Here is a 25743-nt window from a genome sequence, read left to right on the forward strand (position 1 = left end):
AATGACACCTACTTTTATCTACATCTAAGAAGTCACAAAACTAAGCAAGCGGATTTTGCCACACGTATTCCTGTGGCAGCCACAAAATTACACGTGGCAAAATCTTCTTACAAAATTCACAAAAAGGAGAGCTGGCCTCTCAGAACGTGCTTTTCTACGATTTTGTTTTCACATTATCAGGGAGGATGCTTTGAGTTTCCAAACACCCTTTAGCAATTCAACAGGATGAGGAGCAACCAGGTGGAAGTCATGCAGCAGCTGGCCACTGGCCTCCTCAAAAGACAGGTAAACCTCTCTTGGCTTGTGTGAGTCCAACAAGACAGAGGCATTTTCTGTCTACTGATATATCAGAGATTTAATAAGGGGGAGGTGAGAAAGTTACTTAAGCTCATTTGCACATTGAGAGCATGAGAGAAGAGGGTATGAATAAATGTAGGTTACAGACTGGAAGAAGCAGTGGGGACAACCAACTGAACGAAGTTTAAGATGGAACTTGATTGTGTTGAGGGGATTACAGGACACAGGGGATGTACTCACCGTGAGCTGGATATGACAACCTACGAGACCCCGTCCAGATTTACATTGACCTGACTCAACCTTTGCACAAACATCATTCAGATAGCGATAACGGTGGTTAGGATGCCCAGCATGCGTGGCTCGCTCCCATGCCCAGAGCTTTGTTTTGGCTGAACAGGGATCCTGGAAGTCCAGCTGGGACTAGACACCCACCTTCTTAAGACAGGTAATGGTAGGGTGATAACTGCACCCTTTGTCACCCCTGTTTTCTCCTTCATATGCTTCCTTGTAGTCCTGAATTTGAATGACTTTCCTCATCCTTTGGCACCAGCTATTTTTGGTTCTTCCAGAAGGTGAAATCAAATTTCCCACTGATGTAAAGCACAATAGCTCCACTTCGTCCATGGAGTTACACAAATGTAAGACTGGCAGGAGATCAGTCAGACCTTCAGATACGGCAGACATTAACGGCTGAAGTTCATTCAAATACTGTAGCTTCCACTTGGATTATCTCACCCTTTGTCAGGTTAATCAAAATGTGCCTGGCTGCCTTATCCCTGATGCTCGAAGAACACACCACGTACTCTGACCTTTTGCAACATGCAAGAGGTCTATATTTCACATGCCAGCTATTCAACAGTAAGAATGGGTAAACCTAATGGCTTCCTGCAAGAATGTTATTTTTATAGAGATAAAGAGAAAAACAATCTAATAAAAGCACTGTCTTAGAGAGCAGCCGTCATTTTCTTCTAACAAAACCCTCATTTTTGCTGGTAAGACAAATCAAGTCGGCCTCATAGACCTTTTTTTTGTTTTGTTTTCCAACTGAACAAAAGTAGCTGCAAGGTAAATAAAGTGCTAATTTTCAGGGGGCTGGAATTTGGGAAGGAGCAGAGGTTTTTCAGGACTCATTCTTAGGCAGAGGTAGTGGCATGCACCTTTAACGTTTGGATGCCAGGCTGTCAGCAAGCAACTTCAACACCGCCTTTATCGCTCCTCTTTTCTATTTATACATTACGCAAAGCTATTTTTTCCTGGGTTTAATTGCACATCAAAGGACCAGCTGAATGGATTGGTTTGGGAGGTTGCTGATAGCAACGCTGGGGAATCCTGCAAATGCAGGTCTAAAATTTCAGTTCTTTCCAGTGGTATATTAGCTAATATGGGGAAAGCCAGTGAAACACTTAGCAAGCAAAAGCACCCTGGCTGTGCTTCTATTATTTACAAGTTCAAGCTGGACATAGAGAAGATTAAATACCTATTTATTATATTAATTCCCTCCCTCTAACCACACATTTCCTACTGAAGGAGACACCAATGACAATGTTCATTTCACTCTTACAGAGATGTAGTGGCATATCTTTGAAGACATTCAGGTGTCTCAGAGTCCATGAACATGCCCTTAAAAATGGAGTACAGCCTCCTATGCATTCAGGGATGTGTAAGATGAATCTCCCAGTTACCTTTAGGCCAAATATATTTGCCTTGGCAAATACGGATTTTGAAGGACTGTTCTAGGATTACAGGAACACAAAAATCACAACATTAAAATTGATTATATTGGACACAGTATCAGACTGAGTGTTTCACTGACCTGTAAGTGAATAGAAATGCCTACACCTCTATATTCCCATTGTAACTGAGATGTGACCACTGCAAAGTACCTCAGCTGGCTTAAAGCCATTTTCCCAGCACTGAGCCCGTCTCCTCTAAGCTTTATGCACAAGAAAGGTAAACAAGCACAACTCCAGTCTAATTTGCACAGCCTTTTTTGACACATTGACTTGATTATTTTTCTCTACTTCCCCAAGCTTTCCAGCTCATACTGACTTAGCTTCTTTCAGATGAAACCTCCGGCAAAGCTGCTGGTGTTTCAAGATCCTTAAAACTCACTCCTTTGAATGTCTCAATGTCAATTATTGCTTATTTATGAAAGGAAAGGAAAAGCAAAACACACTGACCCAGACTCAGGAAATAACAAATAGACAGAGATCCACATTCATAAATAAAACAATGTACTTCCTATAGCTCTTACATAATCTTAAAGGGTTGTTTTGTTTTAAAATCAGCACCAGTTTAGTAGGTCTTTTTGTTCTACTATTGTTGTGCTACTTTTAAGTGGGAGAGGTGTTTGACAAGTGAATCTTCAGTAATGACAACTGCAGCTTTTATTGACTTTTTTGAAAATATTGAGCTAACTCAGAATTACTGAGCTCAACAGCACTTGTGAGTGTAAACTAAAACAATATGTGACTGGTACACATTGCATGAGAATTTATTTAACGCTAAACCCAACAGAAGCTGATGGCCAAACTTAGAGACACTTAAATGCTGTTGGAAAACCTTTTCCCTTCCTGGATTGGACATAATCCACCTCTGGGCTTTATTCCACTGCACACACACAAGTATAATTTACCATAATAATTTATAATGGTGCGTAAATTTTTAATAGGGCCCGTTTCCTTAAGCTGTTTCTGTTCACTTGCAGAAATGTGACTTTCTGAAGAGCATAGCCATACGAGGAGATGGACATAGGTTTGGGGTGAGGTAGAGGAGCTGGAAGATGGCTCAGCCCTGATTGCCAGTGCTTCCTCACGCCACACAGCGCTGCACGGGCCAGTCCCAAGAGGAACGCCTCCAAATAGCTTGAGAGAGCATACCTGTTTGCAGATACAGCAAACTAATTACATGGAGCCAAATCTCAATGGAAATAATAATAATAAGAATTAGAATGTTCCAAACAGTACTCATCTGGGAATCTCAATTAGCTTTACAAACAGTAATTAATTTAGCTTCTTAACTCTCTGCAAGATAGAGAATTACTAATCTTCCCATTTTATGGATGGGGATATACACATGCAGAAATGTCTACAAGACACTAGCTAGAGTTAGACAGCATGTCTTCTTATGGCCTGTTCTCTACCTTGTGCTGTCTCCCATCATATCAGCTGGTATTTTCCCTTTCTTTTTACGCAAAATTATATTCTTCTGTTTTGGACCAAAGAAGAGATGTCTCCAAAGTCTCCTAGGGTTTAACATAACCAAAGTCTTGCTTGGTGTCCCCTGTGCTGTGACAGAACGTGTGTCCAGATGGGAAGCACTGGATTTGATTTAGTAATCCAACAGTGAAGTTTCCCTAATGAGGCTGATGACAAATTTGCCCTTATTTCTTTTGCCGAATACTGGTATTACCCAGCAGATAACCCTGTAAAAAACTCGGCTTAAACACCAGGAGAGAGACCTGCCTGCCTTTGACCTTAGATGCAGGGCATGAAGTGCCAGGGCTCTGAGGGCAGCACTCCAACATGGTGAGATAACACTAAAATAAACACCAAGCCAGCCATACCAACACAGCCTCCTCTACTTTATAATCCCTTTGCCATTTTACATCTCCAGATGAGTTATTGTATTGCAACACATACACAATTAGTATGTTATGCTCCCTCAGTAGTACTCCCTAAGTATATAGAGGATGGGTAGGAATAAAGAAAAAGGCTAGTGACATTGATACCAATCTTAACTGAACTTGATATGCCTGCTTTCTGAAAAGGAAAATCTTTGGGTATCCTCAAAATATTAAAGATGTTTGTTTTAGCTAAGGGTTAACTGAGTATGGTCTGGACTTAGCGACTGCTGAATTACTAGCTGTTCCACAAATGTTCACGCATAAACTGTCTTTGAATGCGAGGCTGTCCTTCAGGTAAGACAGGAGGTAGGAGATGTTCTCATCTATTTTTAACTTGGTCGCAAAGTGGGTTTGTGACTTGGAAAAATTATTTTTCATTGTGTCTCGGTTTCCTGCAAAGAAAACAAGGCTTGCAGCTGGTGTCCATGGCAGCTGTGCTGCAGTGAATACAAAGTGGATGAAAAATATTACTACTGGACTGTGTAAGGGGAGATTTCAGACCCACTCACATTTTTTAGCAGTTTGGAGGACTGCATAAACTGCCAGGCAATGGGGAACAAGGTCCATTGCAGTGCCACCGCTGGAAAAAGGAACCACATCCTAGTGTGCTCATCTCCTGAAGCCAAAGTCTGCTTTAATTTTCCAAATTTAGGGTTACTAAACAGCTCCCCTGCAAATTCCCTTTGCCACATTTCTCTGATGTGAGCCAGCAACTTGTCTGCTTTGTGTCTATTTGTGGCCGATACGAACTGTGAGGGCTGAAAACACATCCAGAGGATCTTTTACAATTCCTGGTGACGAGGAGGGCTGTGAGCAGCAAAGTGTGTCACATATATTTGTCAGCTGCAAAGCTGAAACCGATAGCAGGGTAACGAATAGAGAGCTGATAGCCTCACCTCTAGCTGATACTTCATGTGGCAGATCATGTTTCTGGGGGCTCCTTGGCCTGCCCCAGGGATGGCTAGAAACAAGTCCTGCTGCACCCTGGTGAAGATGTGCTCATGTTATCTCATCAGCTGCCTGGGACCGAAAGGCCAGGGTAAACCAGGTACACAAGTAAGCCCTGCATGAACTATCTGCTGTTTGTCAGTGCTTAAATATTCACAATCCTGTGTTGGTCAGGATGATGATATTATGGCTTTGCTGTTGCTCCCTGCTTGCAGTCCTCTCCAAGCACCTGCACCAGGCAGCTGGAAGAAAGGCTGGTATGTGCAAAATACACCAACACTTGGGCTCTGGAGATGGCAGATGAAAGAGAAGGGAAGACACTATGCACCTTGGAGGTAAAGCCACCCCTTGGCATCTCGTGTAGGAGGACAGAGGAAATATCATCCAATCCTCCCCAGCCCAGACCTGAGTGGTGAGGGAAGGGGATTCAACCAGCTTTTAAAATCTCTGGAAGATATCACAGCGGTTTACATTCAAGTTGTCACTCAGGCAGATGCATTCCTTAAATGCCCATGATTAGCCCTCTTCCCCAATTAGCGGGAGAAGAATCACAGCTCTTGTGCAAAGTGGCTGTGGAGACACCCATTAATTTCCACGGACTTGAATGTAAACAGTAATGAAAAACTCCCTCTAACTTTCCAGGAAGACTCGCTTTGAGTGCGCATGTGTCTTTGTGTGCCTTTGCCATCTGGAGAGATACGAGGTCCCTCTTTCTTTCCCTGAGGCAAAAGCGATCAGCATCAGAGCTGCCATCCCCAGCAGATCCCAACTGCCAACTCCTTGAGAAGCTGCTTGGCTTCTTGGGAGAATTCTTTGGTTTTTTTAAACTTGGTGGCAAAAGGGGATAGGGGAGGATCATCTCTGCATTCACAGACTAGTTGGGAACACCAGCAGCATCTCTTGCTCTGAAGAAACTCATCGCCCTTTGGCGATACCCTGCCCAGGCTGGAAGCAAGCACAGGGGGAAGAGGGCTATTCTGAGCTCTGAGCTGGGCCCAGGGAAGAGAGAAAACGTGGAAAAAAAAACAAGAGAGAGAAGCTCTGCAAATGAACAGTCAGCATAAACAAAGCCTATCAGCCCAGGCAAGAGGCCGAAGCACAACTGCACTAAACAAATCACGGTGGAATCAGCAACTGGCAAAGTAATTGGCGTTATTACAGCTGATGGAAAATTTTTGATGCCGCCCATGTTCGCTTTCGAAACACTACTCAGACATTTAATTGGCTCAGTTCTCATGTAGCTGATTGCTCTTTTTTTGCTTCTGGAATGTATCATCAGGCTTGTATCTACAGACAGAAACTTTGGGATACGCTTCCCTGGCTCTGTCCACCAGCGGTGAGATGGGGGATGAAGTTTGCATGAACTGAGCAATGCAGGAGAAATGCATAGAGAGAAATAGGTCTGACCTGGGAATTTGAATCACTTCAGTCTCTGTGTTCCCTCATTTCTTCGCAAGTTCAAATCTAGCACTACCAAACAGCCTTATGCTTGCAGCACATAAAATAATGTGAGTTAAACACAGGGATGAAAATTGCATCTGGTGATGTCACCAAAGGGTGGTTTTGGTGCTTTAGTTGTCATGCAGGAAAATTGCCTTCTCTCTCACACACATATGCTCGTGTGAGCACCCTCTGGCATGTTTCTCACACTATTTGATAAAAAGTTAATAATGGTTGAGTGCCTGTGCTCAGGAAACACTTCTACTTGCTAGATCCTTTGGCCAAAGCATCCTCATCCTCATCCTCTGACTTGAACCCTCTTCTGGAAAACCAACTGTCCCGCATGGAGAGGGAATTTTCAGCCAGAGGCTTCAAAGTCTTTCCCCAGTGTTTTTTAAAAACCTCACAAAATCATTAATCTGTAGGGAGCAGTGAGGTCCTCAAGGTACATGAAATTTGGGAATGGCACTTTTCACAGGCTGCCTTTAATGGGAAACACCACGGTGGCAGTAGCTCTGCAGCCGTGTGGAGGGACGGCTTCTCAATTATCAGAGAGTCGTTTTTGAGTACGCCTTCTCCCTGGAAGGAGGGGGAAGATTTCTGAACCCACTTGATTGATTAATTCATCGGCTGATTTCAATGGGATATGATCCATTTAGCTTTACAGCTCATTTCCAAGGAGGAGGGAGCCCAGAGGGGTTCATCCCTCATATCCTCCATCATTGCAAATCAAAGGCAGCTCCACACTGGGAGACTCCCAATGCCAAAGGGAGAGGGTGTTTGGCAGCGTGGCTCCCAGAGATTTCTGGAGCTGTTGGACACAAATGCCCTTGTTTTTCTTGGAAAAAAACACCCTCTCCCTGCGAAGTGGTCTGGTGCATGATGGCAAAGGACATTCCAGAGGATTTGAAGGGACATGGTGGCCCTTCAACAGCCAGCATTGCATGGCTGGACTGAAGCGTGGCCCCTCAAATTCTGCCATAATGCTGGCCAGTATGGCCATCTGTAATACAGCAAAGCAATTTGGGAAGACCACAGGTTTCTGACTCAGAGACGAGAAGGATGGCTTCAGGATTAAGCCCCTGCTTCATGGCTTTTAGGACCCCCCCACCCAGAAGCACAGAGCTGGGGAATGGGATCATTTTAAACAAGCAGGTGCCTTTCCACCCAAAACAACTGGTTAATTATGGGTGACCCAGTGCCACAGTTATCTTTTGAAGGGAATTATCGTATTGCTCCCAGGTCTCTGTGCCTCCCAAGTCACTGCTGCTTCTACTGCCAGACAACAGCACAGGACCTGGTGAGTCCTACAGAGCTTCAGAACACCGAACCCAAGCTGACTTCAAAGCAAAGGGGAGACCAGAAGATGACAAACAGGCAAGTTCAGCACAGGGGATGTCAGCGTTTTCCTTCTCCATCCCAAACTGGACTTACAGAAAATCCCAATAGAAAGAGCCAACAGGCTATGGCCAGTGATAAAAATGGAAGGAAAACACAGGCAGCCTCATGCTATTTGTTTTATCTATCAAGCTGAATATTTTCCCTTCCAGTAACCACTTCTGAGTGCTTGACTCTGACAGAGAAGAGCAATGCAGAGCCCCAAGAAGCCAACAGGGAGATGCCCACTCCTTTCTTCCCAGTTTGGTGCAAGCTTTTGATTCACACCCCATATAAGCCTGTCTACAAAGGGGTAAAGTCTCCTGCTGGAGATGCAGTGGATTCCTGGGATGAGATATAAGACAGAGGTCTGCTCCCAGCAGTGCTGCTCTGTGGCCACAACCAAATCACCTCACTTAGTGTTTTTTCTGTTCTCTGAAATGGGCATAGCATCTTGCCCTGCTTTGTGAGATGCTGAGATTTATGTGCAAAAAGCATGGCATAAAAACTAAGTATTGTCACATAAAGCAAGATGAAGCTATAAAAACAAGCCAAGGTAATGTGGGTGCCATTAAAATCCTGACACTGAGTGCTAGAAGTGGCTTAAATTTGCTGCGGTACTCCTGCTGTTCCCTTTTATTAAGCACGGGAAAATATTGCCTTGCAGATAAACATTGTGATGAGGTAAATGTCCAGAATGTAATGAACTCCATTATAATTGATGAAAATGTAGCTTTCATTAGTTTATAAATGCCTTATTCATATTTTTTTTTTAATTCAGAAAGAATGTTTTCCCTAAGCATGTGCCAAGTAAGAGTAAACAACTTCTGCTAATACACCTTCATCTCTTCTCCAAGGCTGTCTCTCCTGCAAAGGAAAGTTTGTGTTACACATCCACCAGCCCTGTCCACAGTTCTCTTGCAAAGCTTTCCCAGTGCAATGCACCCAACCCCAGTAACAGCTGGCCACAGCTGGCTGTGTCGATAGGCACCGCGAAGCCTGTTCTCACTGCTGTCTGCCTGTCTCTGCCAACCCTTCAACTCTCGTCTTCACCTTTTAATGTCATACAGTCTTTGGGCCAAGAACAATAATATATTTGCTTTATGGTGCTGTGACCATGACAGGGATTTTTATGGACTACCACAATATCATCTTCTTAACTGTGGACATGCTGCTGATTAAAGGGGTCACATTGGCAGCGAGGGAATCTATAATGTCTTTATTTGTTCATAGGAAGGATACACTGGGAGTTCAAGTTTCTCTCTCCAGCTTCGGCCTCTTGGTGCTTTGATCCTGACCACCTTTGAGAATAAAAGGGGAATTTAGCTCTTAAATGCGATTCGGTCACTGGTGTCTCGGTTAACGCCATCCATAAAAGGATTGGTTTCTTTGTTACACAGCACAAGGCTGAGACCACAGAATAGAAACAGGAGTAGCATGAAAAAAAATTATCTTTTTAGCTAAAAAGGGCCAATCATTAACCATGTAAATAAATGACTGGCTATTGAGTTTTAATAACACACTCTATTCTGTTGCACATTCATGAAGAGGGGTGAGGAGAAAATGTTCTGAGGCTTCAAAAAGATTTTTTTTTTTAAATTAGAGAATTATACGTCATGGTATTTCAGCACCATGAACACCTGCTGACACTATGACTGCAAAACAGGACATTCTTGAGGCTGTAAGAAAATGGGCACAAAAAAGAGAATCCTGTTATCAAGCAAAATATCTGAAGACTGTGGTCGTGCGTGTGCTTTTTTCTCTGTGCTTTTAAAAGCGTCACATCCTCAAATTCAAACAAGCAGATGGCTGCCAGAAACTCTCTGAAACCAGCAAGCTGCTTGCATTGGACACATCATTTTGGTGTCTTGGCCTCTTGACTCTCACATTGATTTTTATTTCATTTGGTTTTGATCCAAGGCAATTGGAGAGGATTTTAAAGTCACCAATGACCTCTGAACTTCAATGATGGCATTTTGGGGCATTTTATCTAAAAGAGGAGATAAGGGCAGAAATGGCCATTCACTTGCCATCCAATAGAAAAAAAAAAAATATAATGACATCATTTGTGGTTTCAGTTGAAGCAGCTGAAGTAAGCTGCTGAGGCTGTACAGAGAAGAGGTTATACTGCTGGAGGGAGAAATGTTTTGAAACGCGTGCAGCTATGGCATCACCTCCTTTTGTTGATAGGACAAAGCCACAACTGATGACAACTTCAGGTCTAACTCTATGTTATTGCAAAGTAGCAACCCTGAGCAACCCTAAGTCATACCAGCTCCTGGCTGAGTGTCTGAATTTTTGTTTCTTCCCTCTGAAAGAGCATAGAAATCTAATGTTTGATATGAAATTGGGTCTTAGGAAATGCCAGTAGATAAAGAGCCTTGCATTGCATTTCCCCTGCAACTCGGATTGCTCTGAGCATGTCAAACCTGACCTTGATTCCTCCCAGTAAGAGATAATGCGCATCTCTTGTTCTTCACATAGACTTCCCAAGACATTGTCTTGAGCTTCATCTCCCAGGTGCTAAATGGCTTGCCATGCAAGAGATAAGCTGAAGCTCTCAGATGAAGGATAAGGCTGATAAATTTGCTCCTTGGGAGCAAGGGGACCTCTGCCAATGTGGGTGAAGGTCACCTGGAAGATAGAACTAAGCTGATAACTTCATCAAAAAAAATCCCAAGGTAGACACCCTGCGGCACACATGCCTCCCACCGAGGGGAGGACCCTGACCACCATTAGTCATGTTCCTCCATATGCTGTGGGAAGTTTCTCAGACCCTGCGGGACAGCTGAGTGCGTGACCACAGGGTACCATTTCTCCTGATTCCCTCTTCCTAAGACATGTGTAAGCAAAGACATTTTCCTCCCTCACCTTGTCAGGGGCTCTTATGAACTCCTTCCAGCCATCTGAGGCTCCTGCTTTTATGCTTCCATAATTGTCCTGCACCTTTTCCCAGCCATGGTGACATGGTGGAGCCATTCTCTTCTCCCAAATGCCTACATCTCCTCACTTATCCTCACTGAGGTTATGCTCTGCTCATGTCCAGGCTACTTTCTCCCCAGCACTCTTATTACTGAAGCAGAGTCACTTATTAAAGAAATGGGAGCATCCTGTAGTGCAGCTGCCGTTCAAATACGAGACCAGAACTATAGTATTTCTGTATGAACAGTACTGTGCCAACTAATTTTGGTGGCACATAGATAAAATACTGATTTAATTTATCTATATCTAATAAAATCTGAAAAGAGCTTATAGGAAATCATGCCTATATCTTAGTTAATGAAATTCTGGGCTGCTTCTGGGAAGTCTGACAATTGTAAAACAAATCTGCCAAACTTTCTTTCACAGCTTCATTGCAATGCCACTGCAGATACAGCAAAGACCGCCAAACTCAGAGGTGTGCGTGTGAACGCACATGTGGGAATAGGGAGCACCACATTTTCTTCCTCCCAAGGCAGCCTGGCAGCCTGGGGGAGCAGGAAAGCAAAGAATGGATGCTCTTGACGCTGCCAGCACACCTCAGTGTTGCAGGACTTTTTTTTCCCAACCGATAACTTGAGCCTGAAGTCACCTCTGCAAGCAAACCACACAAGCCTTCACTAACGATGCTGCTCACGATGCTTCGAGAAGGCTGCCGGAGGTCTCAAGTCATCATTCTGCAGCCCATCTCACTCTTCCCATGAAGAAGAACACGCTGGGACGTTGATTAGTTTGGCCAGCCAGGCTGCTGTGCTGCACCATTAGAGGCAAATACTGGAGCTGATGCAGCTCGATTTTACCAGTGCTCTTTGCAGCTGGTTTGCTGCACCCAGAAACCACAGAAGGCTGAAATGAAACTATACACACCATATCTGCAGGTTGCGTGTGCCCTGATACCCCTGTGTTTATGTTAGTGCTCATTATTATACACGGAAGGAGAGTGTGCAGAAAACATTGGTCCCTGGGGGACAGCATGCCGTAGTGATTTTCAAGCTGGTTGCTCTGCAAGTAAAAGCCAGAGTGCTAGCAGGTAATGCCTGCAAAGTTTGATGCCTTGATTTCTGCTGTGTGGATCAATATTAACAGTAATATTGTATTTCCAGGGCATAGTCAACTGACAGAACTATTGATTATTTGGTATGTAGCAGTGCATTGATACTTGATAGCAAACTGGGACACTGAAACAATAAATGTGCAGTTGTTAACAAGCAACACAGGGCATTGAGTTTCAGTGACACAACTGGGATATTGCTTCCTTTGTCTAAAATGGAACATCTTTAACATGTCAAAAATATAATTTACTTAGCTGACTTACTGAAATACCCGGGGAAAATACCTTCTTCACTGAAACCTGCAGATTAAGGTCATGTTTCCAAATATGTGCCAAATTCAATCAATAATTTCATCCCCACTGTGACCAAACACTTGAGGTATTCTTGAAGGGAAAATGTTTTGTTTGATATGTTTAAACATGTATTATATCAGATCACCTTGTGCATGAACAGATTTCAATGAAAGAAAAGATAATGAAACATTACACTTTGGTTGTAGTAGTCAAGCCTGAGTTATTTTTTTCACCTAGGTTTTTGATTCAATGTGAAAAAGTAGATATAGGGATATATATATATTTGGATAGGGTGAACTTGAAGTTAAACTTTCTTTATTAAACAAAGGGTTTACTTATATTTGAAAGACATAATGCTATATCCTTCCATGAGCTGTTTTATTATATATAAGTCTACAATTGTCTCCTATGGACACATTTGACTATCAACCACCAAACCATTAAAAGGAAATTATATAGAACACCAGTCTTACATCTGGAACTTATTGAAAAAGGAACCTCCCTATGGTGAGGGAGAAAGAAATACTTTCTGTGAAGAAAAATAAGAGGTGGCACTCGCTGCTGCAGAAAAGAACACCTCAATGACTTAATACTCTTTTTATCTGAGCTTGGAGAGGCAGGGGAGGTGACTAGTAAATATGCAGGAAATGCACCTATACTATACATAGCCTTTTTCTGGGATAATATAGCCTTTTCTCTGCTATCAGCGTGTTGAACCCTGTAGGCTTAGCTGCCTTAGCAACCATCTAAGATTTGGAGAGGACAGGACTAAGGGAGGCTGAATCAGTCTCTGATGGTGGTTCCCCTCTCCCACTGCTGATTAAACAGAGCTTAGGATGATGGAGGCCAGTTGCTCAGTTGGGCCTGAGCCTCTTCAGCCACTAGTAAATTAAATGTGCCCAGAAATATTCCCAGGCACTGAGGCCAACTGGCACAGAACGGTTTGCATCTCTGCTTGAAACCATGTCTTAACTTCCCTAACGCAGCAGCTAAATGCAAACAGCTCACTGGGATGAACCCTGATCCATGCTTAGGAATGATTTAGGAGCTTTCTAGTTGTCATGGACCAAAAGTGTGCCAAGGACTGGTCTAGTAGTTTGAGTATACCCAGTCACACTCCTGTGAATGTTCCCAGACACAGCTTAACTTGCTTAAGACAGATGCAGCCTAAGACATTGGTATGACTATGTCCTTCTTCCTCTTTTCCTGCCCAAAGTGATCTCTTTCCAGCCAGGAGAAGGGAATTGTATGGCTCTAAATTTGGTTATAAGAATAATCTTTTGCTGGTTCATGAAATCACTCTTACTCAGTGAGAAACTGGAGATTACTGCCGTCTGCGATCTAAGAATAATTGCAAGGAACCAGATATGCATTTAAAATGACAAAGATGCCATACGTGGGCAGCTTAACTTCATAAACAAACCACTGTCCTCTTTTTCCCGTCCCACACCACTGTCATCTGCCTTATACTACATCTTCAACCTTTGCAACTTTAAATTGCATACCCCCAAAAAAGCATCCCACCTCAAGTAGTTGCCATAGGTTCTAACCATGGTACATTAGAGGACCATAAGATGTCCCATAGGAACTTCTGTGCTGAGCTGCCCAAGGCAAAGCAAGTCCGTTTTCATGGGTGCCTCTGAGCTACAAGAAGCTGAACGCAAGCTCTTTACTTTTGAGAAGCATTGACTATATCGGGGCAGGGACCATCTGGCAGAAGGCACAGCAGGATTAACGCAATCCCACACCGAGAGGGAAGATCTTGATATGGTGTCACCCAAGTCTGGGCACCCTCCTACACACCACAGGGACCCAAGCACTTGAAGGCAGGGGAGGGAGGCAGAGGAAACATTTCATACCTACACCCTCTTCACCACACACACCACAAAGCCTTCTCATTGCAAAGGTTTCAAAGCTGCCATCAGAAGCTCTTACTCTCAGATGGGAGCTGCTCAGAGGAACCCATCCCTTTGAATAGTTGTGCTCATGAGGCTTGCAACACTTATCCGTGGGTATCATCTGTGCAGCAACCGACTCGTGGTTTGCAGATGGATCTTGGGAGGGAGCACCTTATCATAGCGAGCTGGCTATATTTCGGCAATGGCATCTTCTTGGTGAACAGACAGCACCATCCACCCCTTGCAGTGCTTGCTTTTCCCAAAGAAAAGATGGTGGAAGCTTGTGTCAGGCAGCTGGTGCCTCCTCCCAGCTCCTATTTGGACACCTCTGTGGCCCTGGCAGCTGCAGCTAAAGGCACTACGTGGGCTCACGGCTTCAGTGTTTCACGGCGGCTCCCTGATTCAGGAAGCTATAATGCCAGGGGGATGGCGGATGACTTCATGCCAGCAGAATCTTAATACCTTATGATCCTATGATCTAGTGCAAAAGGCAGGAGGAGTGGGAAGCCCAGCAGGCACCTGATTGAAGAGGCTGGGGGAGATAAGAGGAGACAGTGTCCTGCTGTGCGTTTCCTCCACCTCCATAACCTTCTCATTTTCAAAGAGTTTCCACCGGGCTGTGGCAGCTATTGTTCTCCAGACCTGGTGCATCAGCATCCCCATTACACTGACAGCAGTTTGGGATTCACACACCACCACCCCTTCTCCTTCTTCGTGTCAGGAAAATGAGCAGCTCGTTTGGCTTCGAGAGGAAGCAAAACGTGTACAAGTCGGATACCCCCCCGTGCTAACCGTGTACAGGGTTATGCTACATACTCCATAACCATCATGGGCTGCCTGGGCACGTGCTCGTGCTCAGATAGACCCAAATGCATTTACATCAGACTTCACAAACACGTGTCCGTCCTTTCCTTCCTTCCAAAAGTGGCCACAACACCCAGATCAAACTTTGGCACAACCATTACCAATGTGCAGAGTCAGCAATGAATGAGCGTTCCTTTATGCCCAATTATCGAGAAAGCTGAAGATTCGTATTGGCCATTAAGATAAAAAGAACTCTAATTTAAAGCTAAAGCAAAGTTTAAGGAGTAATCCTTGCACAGGCAGGTAGGCATGATCAATGTAAAAGTTGTTCTTGTTTCTGCTTGGCTCCACAAAAAAAGAAATACTGTCAGGGCTATGCATTTTTTAAAACCTGCATTTTTTTCCTAAAAAGGGTTGAAATAAGTTTAAGCATTACTGTTATTATCTCAAAAATGTCAGAGACATTTCCATGTGAATGTTTCCCTTCACAGTCAGATATCCATATTCACCATGTGCGTACCTTCAATTCGGGGACTGCAGCTCCCCTGTGGTCAAAGGACTCAGGGTCCATTTTGTGTAGATCTTTCTGCCAAAATGGGGTTATTAGTGATAGGAAATACTACAAGGTCAACCACAGCCTTGATAGAAACAGGAGGGTAGGGGAATATTAGGGAGAAACTGTAAGCTGTAATATCCAACTGTAGCTGGCAAACACGAGCATATTTGGATTGCCCGTACCGGTATTTCACTTCCCTGTTTTCAAATGATTGTCCTGGCCCTTGTGATTAACCACCTGAATATACCGAAGAAGGATATTCACAGGAAGGATCTCATGATAAAAAGGCTATTCCTGGCCCTCTTTCCATCACATCATAATCTGTCCACTAATATGGCTTGAGTTCTCAGCTGATCAAAAGGTCATAAGATGCTACCGCTAAGTATCACTCTGTCTCTGTTCAGCCGAAGGCATTTTTACTCCATGTAGCAGGCAGAGGAATGCAATAGCAAAGTCTTCAAATCTGTTTGTATAATAGATTAAGTCTTTGCTATATGGCATTTATCTTCCTTCAGGGAGTGACACCTGATAAATAAATCTCCAGTTCCCAGTGAATTTAAATAAAACAAAGGCAAATCATATCCCTTCACACTGTAAATATATATAACTGCAGGGAACATAAGAGTTCCCACTCTCCCACCATTTCCTTTGCTACAAAAGCTATAAAGCGCTGACCACCCTCAAATTCTGCCAAAATCAAGGGAGCCCAAATCTCTGAGTACGTCACAAAGAGCATGGTGTTAACACAGAAAGGACTAAAAGATACATTACTCATTTAGACTAATGAAATCATAAAAAATACTTCTTTTTTTTTTCTTTAAATTAGAAAGCAAAAAACAAAGAAAGGGGGCTTATTAGCATATCAGTAGGAATAATGTGGTGAAAATGGGGAGAAAGCTAGTAAATAGGGTGATGTGTTTCCCAGTGAGCAGCACCAGGGTTGCCAGTTTTCAAACATCCTGGTATGAATAAAATACTGAACCACATCCTACCCAACACCACCACATTGGCCAGTTGGTCACCGCCGTACTGCGGTGTGCCAGCGGCAGTGGGTCCATCGGTCCTGCACTGTGCCCATCCTTGGATTCCAGCCATCACCTCCAGGACTGACCACAGCCGTTTCTCTGGCCATCCTGCATCCAAGAGGTTCAACACGGACAAACCCACAGATTGCTGCCCAAAACAGCAGGGAGAGAGGGTACCATTGCCGACAACCACCTGCCACCTGAAGTCCTCGTCTAGCAGGTCTGCAGCTAGTTTCTGCGAGCATTACCATTGGAAAAAGCACTGTTTTGTGTCTTCCGCACACCTGAAGAGTTGTCACAAGCAAATTATACCCCTCAGCATTTCACAGACTACCTGCCCGCTCCCTGGCTTTCCGGATGCAGAGCTCTACACCAGGACCAAAAGACAGTTTCTTTAACTGCAACTGGCAGTCATTTTGCTCCTCTCCATGCTTTCAAAGCTGAGAGCCATCAAAGATTAGAAGAAAAAATCATGACTATTTTTCCCTAAGAAGCAGCACTGGTAATAGGCTTCAGGAAAAATCCTCCTAAATGCAAGTGATAAGCGTAGACTGTGTGAAGGCTGACAGGTCTGATTATAATTATCACTGTGAGGGGACCAGCACTAACCTCCCTTCTGGAAGGCAATGACAACTCCTGTAAGGGAACATGCAAGTGAATTATCATAGACAAAATCATTGCAAGTGGAATTGTCTTTCACTGGAAAACTAAATAAGGCTCTGATTTGGGGGGGGGGGAAGGGGGGGGACGACCAAAACCTTGACCACTTGTTAAAGTTCATCCCAATAGAAAATGGCACTCAATCATATGCTTAAGTTTTGCTGACTTCAGGATGATGGGAGTAAAAGAATGAAGTGGGACACAGGAAGCATGGAATGGAGCCATGCATGTAAGAGGTGTTTGGAAATAAAGGATATCTTTTGAAACCACACTTAAAGAATGTGCTCTGCAACATAACATGAACAGAGAGTCCCAGAGAGCATGTTGATCCACACTAAGCTAAATATTCAAAACTAAGACAAAATCCAGGCAACCTTGTACCAACCTTTTCCCCTTCCTCACATACTAGCAGGAGGAAAGCCAAACAGAACCAACACAGAGCCCTTCAAATTGTATCTATACACCACGTTCCTCAAATTGCATCTATACATTGACTGAAATACCACAACATTAGCTTTCCAGCAGGGTTTTGTGGTAGATATGGTAGGTAGTATTCCTTCAAGATCATCCTGCCCTAACATTCTTTGTGCTTTATCTGACAGCATTACATTTTTCTTAGGCTGCAGGTTGTTTTGGCATTTCTCATTCTATTTCCATTGTAAACTAGGAGACAGAGAAACTTGGGCAATCTGGAATAAGAGTAGTAGTACAGTAGCTTTTTCTTTCTGAACACAGGGAAATAGATATTATCTTCTTAATAGTGGGCTATAACTGCAGAGGAGATGAAGAGAAGAGCCTCAGAGTCAAAAGCAGTTCTAGGAGTTTCATACTCATTATATCTCAATGGAGTGAAGCAAATAAATTGCGCAAGGAGACATATGGAAGCTCACTACGCAAATGGCCTATTTAAGTCTCTTACTTCCTAATTAGGTCCTGGTGTCAGGAGGTTGGTAACAATTATTCACACATAGATCATTTGGATACAATACAAACTGTTCTAAAACCCAAACCATCATAATGGCATGCATTAAAAAGAAGTCCTATTTAGCTTAATCTTTTTAGACTTTTTCGCTTAGCGCTTGGAATATCAGTTTCTGTGCTACGTGCATCCTAAATTTCATGTCTAACACAGCAATAATGGGTTTGGAAGGGGAAAAGGAAGGAACAAAAACCTCCACAACCGTAACCCCTTGTTCTTACCTTGTTCACAGATTTCGTCACTGGACTCTGCACAGGGAACCCACACTCTCTTCCCAAATTCTTCATCTGACTCTGTGGCGTTTCCCAGAGCAAAGAGAAAAGAGAAAACCTTGATTGTGGGAATGACCGTGCAGAAAATGGTCGTAAGCATCCAAAGTTTTGCTCTGCCCTTCTCCATTTCCTTACAGCTTTCCGCATACGTGCCACAACCTGCCAGCCAGGGCCCTCTGAGCACCCAGTGCTGGGGTTCACCCTTGTGCCTGCTCCATTTTGGAAGGTCCCCCAGGCTTCTCTTTAACCCACCCAGATACGTAGGTTTCTCCTCCCAAGTAGCCCTGGTAAGCATATCGGCATCACGGGACCATCACGGCTTTCCCCGGCAGCCGCAGGGCATGCAATGATCCGTGATGGCAGGGAGTGGTGTCACGGATTCCTATGACAACCCGCATCGGAAAGGCTTGGGAAGAGCAGGAAGGTGTCACAAGATGCCAACCCTCCTGCTTTGTTTAAGAGTTAAAGTAGGAGGCTGAAGCCAAGGATTACCACATTGCAAAACCATTTAAAACAGGGTAAGTGCTTGTGATTCAACATCGAGACTACAGCAAACCTGCTCTTCTTGGTGCTTCTGCACTTCTGGTACAAAAACGAGATCTTCCTCTCCCCTTCTTCCCCTCCCGCCTCCTCTCCCCTCTTTGTCCACCTCTCCAGCCTTTCACACAAAGGTGAAATATTTCACATTTTCACCTGTGGTGATGCAGATCAGAGAGTGTTTTCTTTGCTTTGCTTTTCACTGATTTTGCCCAAGGCATCCTTTTAAGCGGCAGCCTGTGCAAAGATAATAGGTGGCACGATTCTCTTTAACTGGAATCAGCAACAAATCAGCCATCTGCCACTCCAGGGGTCTGAGATTAACCCAGCCACTGGACCGTGACTGCAAAGCATTTGCACATTTAGATTACAGAAATGTGAGGTTACCGGTCCAAAAAAATAAAAGACTGGGAGTGGGGAAGGTGTGGGGAGAAGGGGCGGAAGATAGCCTTGGCAGAGTCCTCCAGATTAACCCTTCCAGACACAACTCATCTCATAACAACTTCAAGCAGAAAATGTTTCTCATTACAAAGTGTTAAAAGCATGAAGGATTTGAAAGAAGCAACTTGAGGTTCATCAGACATCATGTTTCAGGGAAATACATCCAAAGACATCTCTTTGATACAGGGAGAAATAAAGACAAAGACATTCAGCTGCCTTGTCGATGCCTTGCAATGCTCCTTGGGAAGTATGACCAAGCTGCCCAGATGGCTTACTTGGACCACTTGGAAAATATAAGAGCAACATTTTTGTCCCAAGATGAACAAGGTTTATTACACAAGCTCCCTTATTCCAGAGCATTGTCAAGATATTGAGGAAATGAAAGAGGTCTGCATTCTGAAATATCAAGGTTTAGGAAGATCTCTTCATTTGCTGTGTTCTATTTACCTTCCTGAATAACAAACGCCACATTGCTACTTTGCACACAGGGATGCTGTTGGTCCACATTAATATGTGTCTGTATCTTTGGGATCTTCTCTACAATCTGTTGGGAATTGTTATTTGGTAACTGAAGTATTAGGAGGTTTACATCAGCAGTAAACATAAGCTGGCTCCACATCTAAAAGCGTGAGCCATGCTCTGCGCAGGTGCACGGTGGGTTAGGACAGCCGCCAGGGTCTCCTCTACTCACTTTGATGTGGGCTTTAATCCCCACTCCTGGCATTTGCTTTTGTAGGTTGGAATCCCATGGTCAGGGATCTCAGGTTAAAAAGAGGAGGTTGTGCAGGAGAAAGAGGTGCAGCTGCAGCCAAAAGTATCAGCAAGGACTTCTGGGAAATTCAGGCAAGGGCAGCATGGTACGTGCCGTTGGTGAGGAAGGTAGCTTAAATACACAACTCATCTCATTAATCCAAAGAGGCAAACAAAAAGCAAACAGCAAGCACATATGTGCATACAAAACCATGAATTTTTATGTATGTACTTTATTCACGAAGAACAGGTAGGATCAGGTGGAAGGTACAATGGCACACCAATTACTCCAAGTTATTAACCAACCCTCTTGTTGGCATTTGCCATGGTTTCTTCACCCTCTCCAAGGTTTCCTGGGCCAAGCACTACATATCCCTCACTTACAACAAAGGAAAAAGAGCAAGAAGAGATGACAGCATCTCCTCTGTGCAAGCCCAAGTTGAGCTGTGGTAACCACATGGTTCAAGGCACAGCTGAGAGCTGAAGAAGAACAAGGGATTAGTTGCTGCGGACATCCTAGTCCATACAAAACCTGCTAACGACACCTCAGAAATGAGTGCACCTTCTAACAGCATTAATTTGGGACCGAGCTTTCGATCCTCCAGAGAGGAAAGACCATTGATCTGAGAGGAGCTGTGAGAAGAAAAGAGTAAGTAGAGGAGGCTGGATAACACTTTTAAGTCTCCCTAAATTCCCCACTATTTATCACAGTATTTCCAAAAGGCATTTCTTGGCCAGAATTAGGCACTCCAAAACCAGGTCTATGTGTCTGAAACCAAAGATGACATTTGAAGTGGTTTGGATATATACTAGGGCATGGTTTTCAGGTGAGAGAGGTCACAGGGATCATCCCATGCCTGGGACTACAAACTGGGCCAAGCTAACAACCCAACAACCCACAAGCTTTTGAGATGCAGCAAGTTAATGAATCTCTGCCCATGCTTTAGAAAGGTCTCCTTGAACTTGACCTGCTGGCTGTGCGAGTGCTAAAACTGCTGTTAAAGCAGGATCTGGACCCATCTTCAAACCCAAAGGCAGGAGTTTTCTCTTTCTCCAGTCTCCAGTTTCTGTAAAGCCAACCTAAAACTTCAGATCCAAATGCCAGGACGATCCATAGAGGAGCATGTGTGTGATGGTGGGAAAATCTTTGTGTTCAGCTTCAACTATTGAACTACTACAAGAATGCTTGTGCTAGTAATAATTTCAAAAAGGTTGAAAAAAAATCAGAACCCCATTAAAAAAAAAAAGGTACTTTAATGTACTTTTTCCTAGCCTGTGAATGGAAGGAAGAGGGGAACACCACAGGACAAAACCTTTCCTTTCAGACAAAAATCACAGCAAAACTCCAGCCCATCCCTTGCAAATTAATCAACCTTATGAATTGCTATTGAAGTTTCAGCCCTATCTGATTTTTTTTGTTTGTTTTATCCAGGCAGGCTTTGCAGGAAGGGGCTTTTGCAACCGAAGCACCAACACTGCATTAACCAGGCACTCAGCTGAGCCGTGGAGCCGCCTGGAAGTTGCCTCATCCCCCAGCAAATGAGAAGCAGAGGGGAACACCGATGCAGGCGACGTTGCACCTTGCAGAGATTTGCATGTCCTACAAGTAACCTTGCATCAGGATACAGAGCCACGAGAGCAGCCTTATGGGTACGGAGAAAGGAGGAGAAGGACAGTGAGGAGGAGGGGAAGGAGTGGCAACAGGAAAACAATCAGAAAACTCCCTGGGAATCAAGTCTTCTCTTCCTCCCTAGGAAAACATTAAAAAAAATAATAAAAATCCCTCCCCGATAGGGAGATGGCAGGAGGGGCTGAGCACACTTGCCCCTTCTCTGCTTATAATCCTTTCCAGGGAGCATTGTAACAGACACACATGGGCTCGAATCTGACTACAAGCAGAGCAATTCTGCCAGGCGCTTGCCACACTGCACCAGCCCTGGGGTGCAAGGTGCTGTCCCCCTTCTGCCCCCTCCCTCTCTACCCCAAGTCCCCAGCAAGGGTCCCCTCTCTTTCCCAGACCTTCTAAGTATCCCTGGGGGTGGATGGAGGAGAAAAGGGTCACATTTAAAAGGCGATGGGGAAGCAGGGAGGAAGGAAAACACCCCTGAGCCTGGCCGGCGGCCCTGCGGCCGCAGTCATTCTCATTCCCGGCACGTTTCGCTGCTCTCCAGTGCAGCCCAGCTTCGAAATATTAGTGCGGCGCAGAGTGCCATTTTCGAGTCGCTGCAGCTCCTTCTTGGCACCGGTTCAGCTTTTTGTCTCGCCTTCTCCTCTGAGCGCCCAGCGGAGGGAGAAGGAAAGAAAGGAAGAAAATAAAGCCCTGCCGTTTCACCGCCGGGGCCGTCAGCCTCCCCGCAGCACCCCCCGCCTTGCCTGCGGCACCCCGCACCCTCCCAGCCCACTCCCAACCAAACCACTCGGCAAACATAAATCTCTTCCCACCTCCACAGCAGCCAGTTCACAGCCTCCTTCCCCCCCCCCGCCCCTTTTCATCGCTCTCTCCTTTGTACTCCTCTAAATTTTTCCAGCCAAGCGTTACAACCTTCCACCCCCCCTTTCTCTTCCATCCCCAGCCCTCCCACCTCCTCCCCTCACATCGGCAAAAAAAAAAAATCGTGCCATGGCTGCCAATGCACTGGCATCTCCTCCGAACGGAGAGCCACTGCACCCACAACATGCCTGGCAGGTCCAATCCAGCTCACAGTTGCCCAAGCGCAGGCGAACTGCAGTGCTCACGGGCGCACACGCGTGTGCACACACACGTGTCACGGGGCAGGACATGCTCTGTTTGCATCCCTTGGCGTTGCTGTAAATACAAACTTCCCGCAAGCTTGTGTTTGGCAACTGAATTTCTCCTGCTTGTGGGGCCAGGAGTAAAACAGAGGCGCAGTAACGAGGGAGGGAGGGTGTATTTTTTTAAGCAACCCAAACATGGCACTGAGTGCTTCCACCAACAACTTCTCAGCCTGCTGTGCTGGCAACCAGCTGCTGGTTCCAGCCTGGCATCAGCTTTGATTTGGTTTTCTCTCCTCTTAAATGCCCTCCTCCCAAATATTTATTCCCTTTTTTTTTTTTCTTTTTTAGTTTTTTTCTTCCCTTTTTCCCTCTTAGCTCGTCCATAGAGGGACTCAGTCCTACTCCCACCCACAAATCGAAAGCAGCACGTGTGGAAGGAGCAGCAAGGGGAGAGAAACATGACATGACACTCAAAGCACCGAGAAGGGGGGAAAAAAAACATATGTACACACAACATATGTATGCTCTTCTCTGAGGAAGAAGGAGAGAGTGAGAGATGCCCTAAAAGCAGGCAACATGACCCTCGTGTGTGCCAAGATGTGCGAGACCCAGCCCCCTCCACGAAGGAGGGAGGAGACAGGTTTGGTTGGGAGGTAGAGGAAGGTTGAGGCAAAATGCATGTTCTCCATGGAAAGGACCCGAGAGAGCCAACTTTCAGCCAGCAATGTGACTCCAATTACACCAGAGTCTGAAACACTGACATATGCATGACGGAGATAAAGTGGTGTAAAACGCACCTTGTCTGGTGCCTGGAGGAAAGAGATTTAGAGAAAAAAAAAAAAAAAAAGAAAATGCTGATGCTGGGGTTGGCTTGGGAGAGACACGGAGGGAGGAAAGAAGATGTGCCGAGGATTTTAGCATGGTGGCATGAGTGCATGAAGCTGCAAGCCAGGCTGGAGACTCAGAGCAGGGTATGGCCCTGTAAGCAGCCGCTGGTGTCCAAGGGTTTTTTTTTTATGAGCCTGGTTGGACTGCTTTGTCCACTGAGACGCATCGGGACTCCTTGGAAGCCAAGGGAGTTACAGGGTGGTGAAACAGATGGGCACTCACTGTGTCTCAGGCCCAGTGCCTCCGTTCCCTGCAGCAACGAGTCCCTCAGGAGGCCCAGTAAAAGTGCCAGGAAAATGCTGGTTTTCACCGAACACGCTCTGGCCACCCCGGGGAACAGCAGAGCAACCGGCTTGAAAGTAGGGTCACAGAGACAGAACGGGAGACAGACAGACAGCCAGCATGCTCGGGGTGGTACAGACAAAACAGCAGTGTCCTGAGCAGCTGCCTAATATGTATCTTGGCAAAATCTCGCCTGGCCATGGATGAAGCAGAAATCGCAGGCTGGAATCGTAAACCCGTCAGTCGGTCCGACTTTTGCTTCCCTGGCCTGCACGTATAACGGGGGAGGAAAGCAGAGGGCTGGATGACACCCTCTAGCTGCCAGGAGCCACATGGAGGAGCTGGTCCTTCGGCCACCGCCAGCTGCTGCGTGCGGAGCAGCTGATGGGCAGGCGCTGAAGTGGACTTAAGCGGATGCCCTGCTGTGACTGCACTCATTAAGGGACGTGTGAGTTTGCATACTTAAACCGAGCCTTGGGCCTGTCCTTTTAGGAGCGTCTCCACCACTGGGATGTTTCCCCTGTGCAAGGTCTACAATGGAGATTCCTCCAGGCCACCGGTCTGGGGCTGGCTGGGTTGGAGGGAGCAATATCGAGGCAGGACAACCAAATCCCTTCTTCTGAGCTGTGGCTTCACTGTCCCAGGCCTTTTGCATAAAGATGTCATCCAACATTGGCAATGGTTCCTCCCAACGTCTGTTTCCAAAGTCAGCCGGTGTCCATCCGAACCCTCTCTCCCAGAGGGTTTACATGTCTCTTTGCTATTCCTCAGGCTTAGGGTGGGTTTCTGCCCATCCATCGAGCCTTTAGTACCAAGTGCTGGCATTTGGCAAGGCAGACTGAGTCCCTCATGTGTGTCCGTGGCAAAGAAGACCCCGAAACCTCAGCCGGAGGCTCCTGCAGAGAAGCATCCCTGCCTGGAGGTATCATCGAAGTGACTCCCAGATAAAGGCATTTTTGGATCCTTTGAGTTGAAAGGCGCTATAAATAAAAGATATTACAGACTAACAAGTTCTCAGTTGCAAACTGGAGTGGGAAAGAATATTTTAGCATCCTCTTTCTAAGCACATTAACTCTTGGCAGACATGATTGTTCAGGTCTTCAGAGCTGAAAACTTCACACAGTACGCAGCACGTTGAGTCCACACGCTCCATCTCCAGTTTCAACAGCTCTAAAATCCACACTGCCCCTACGCTATATCCCCTCAGTGCAGTGAGCATCCTAATATTGCGTTATTTTGGGGGTTACGACAGTAAATATCGTGGTGATCTTTCCCAGGAAAAACTCAGCCTTCGCTGCTGTAAGCTCACAATAGATGGTGCCTAAAGATTTTTATCAACTGGCTTCTGGTGCTTCCCTTCCCAGGGTGAGCAAGCACTTTGTATCAATCTGGCTTGCTTTAGTGCAGTGACCCAGCGCTGTGCTCCACTGCTGAAAGTTCAGGTCCCAGCTGCGGGGCTAAACTCTTGCTGACACTGTGCTGATTTCTCTGTCTCTGTCACCCATGCTGCCAGGGAGCAGGGGGGATGTTGTTTTTTTCCAGGCTAGAAAAAGAAAGAAAACAATCGTGCAAAACGTGGAGAAGGTGTGGCAAAGGAGAAGGGGGAGGAAAGCGATCCCGAAATGTGCAGTGAGCTTGAGGAGAGGAAATCCTTTGGGCAGCACAGGGCACTTCACCACGTTCTTCTTTTTCTTCATTGAGGAGAAAGTCTTGCTCAAGAGGTAATTAAAATGTTATGGGCAAGGAAAAGCTTTTAGGATGCCTCGAAGAACTTGTGTGCGTGCGAAAGTGCACGGGGAGAGATGCAGAGGGGGAAATCACTATTAGTGATGGGTGAACTACAAAAGGTTGGGTGGTTTGTTTTGGATAAAGATCCCCACATGCAGATGCTTATCTAAAGCCTT

General features: G+C 45.2%; 1 protein-coding gene across 4 annotated transcripts in view; it reads right to left on the reverse strand.

The window, feature by feature from the left end:
- SETBP1 (SET binding protein 1) overlaps positions 1–25743 on the reverse strand; it is a 264409-nt gene that overhangs the window by 127330 nt on the left and 111336 nt on the right. For 2 of the 4 annotated variants that reach the window (XM_069774934.1, XM_069774932.1), the window contains one exon: positions 18155–18226. The exons of the other annotated variants lie outside the window; for them this stretch is intronic. In XM_069774934.1, the coding sequence (XP_069631035.1) occupies positions 18155–18226 (72 nt within the window). The remainder of the gene's footprint in view (positions 1–18154; positions 18227–25743) is intronic. 4 annotated transcript variants of the gene reach the window in all.

Source organism: Haliaeetus albicilla, chromosome W (assembly GCF_947461875.1).
Source record: "Haliaeetus albicilla chromosome W, bHalAlb1.1, whole genome shotgun sequence".
Taxonomy (NCBI): Eukaryota; Metazoa; Chordata; class Aves; order Accipitriformes; family Accipitridae; genus Haliaeetus; species Haliaeetus albicilla.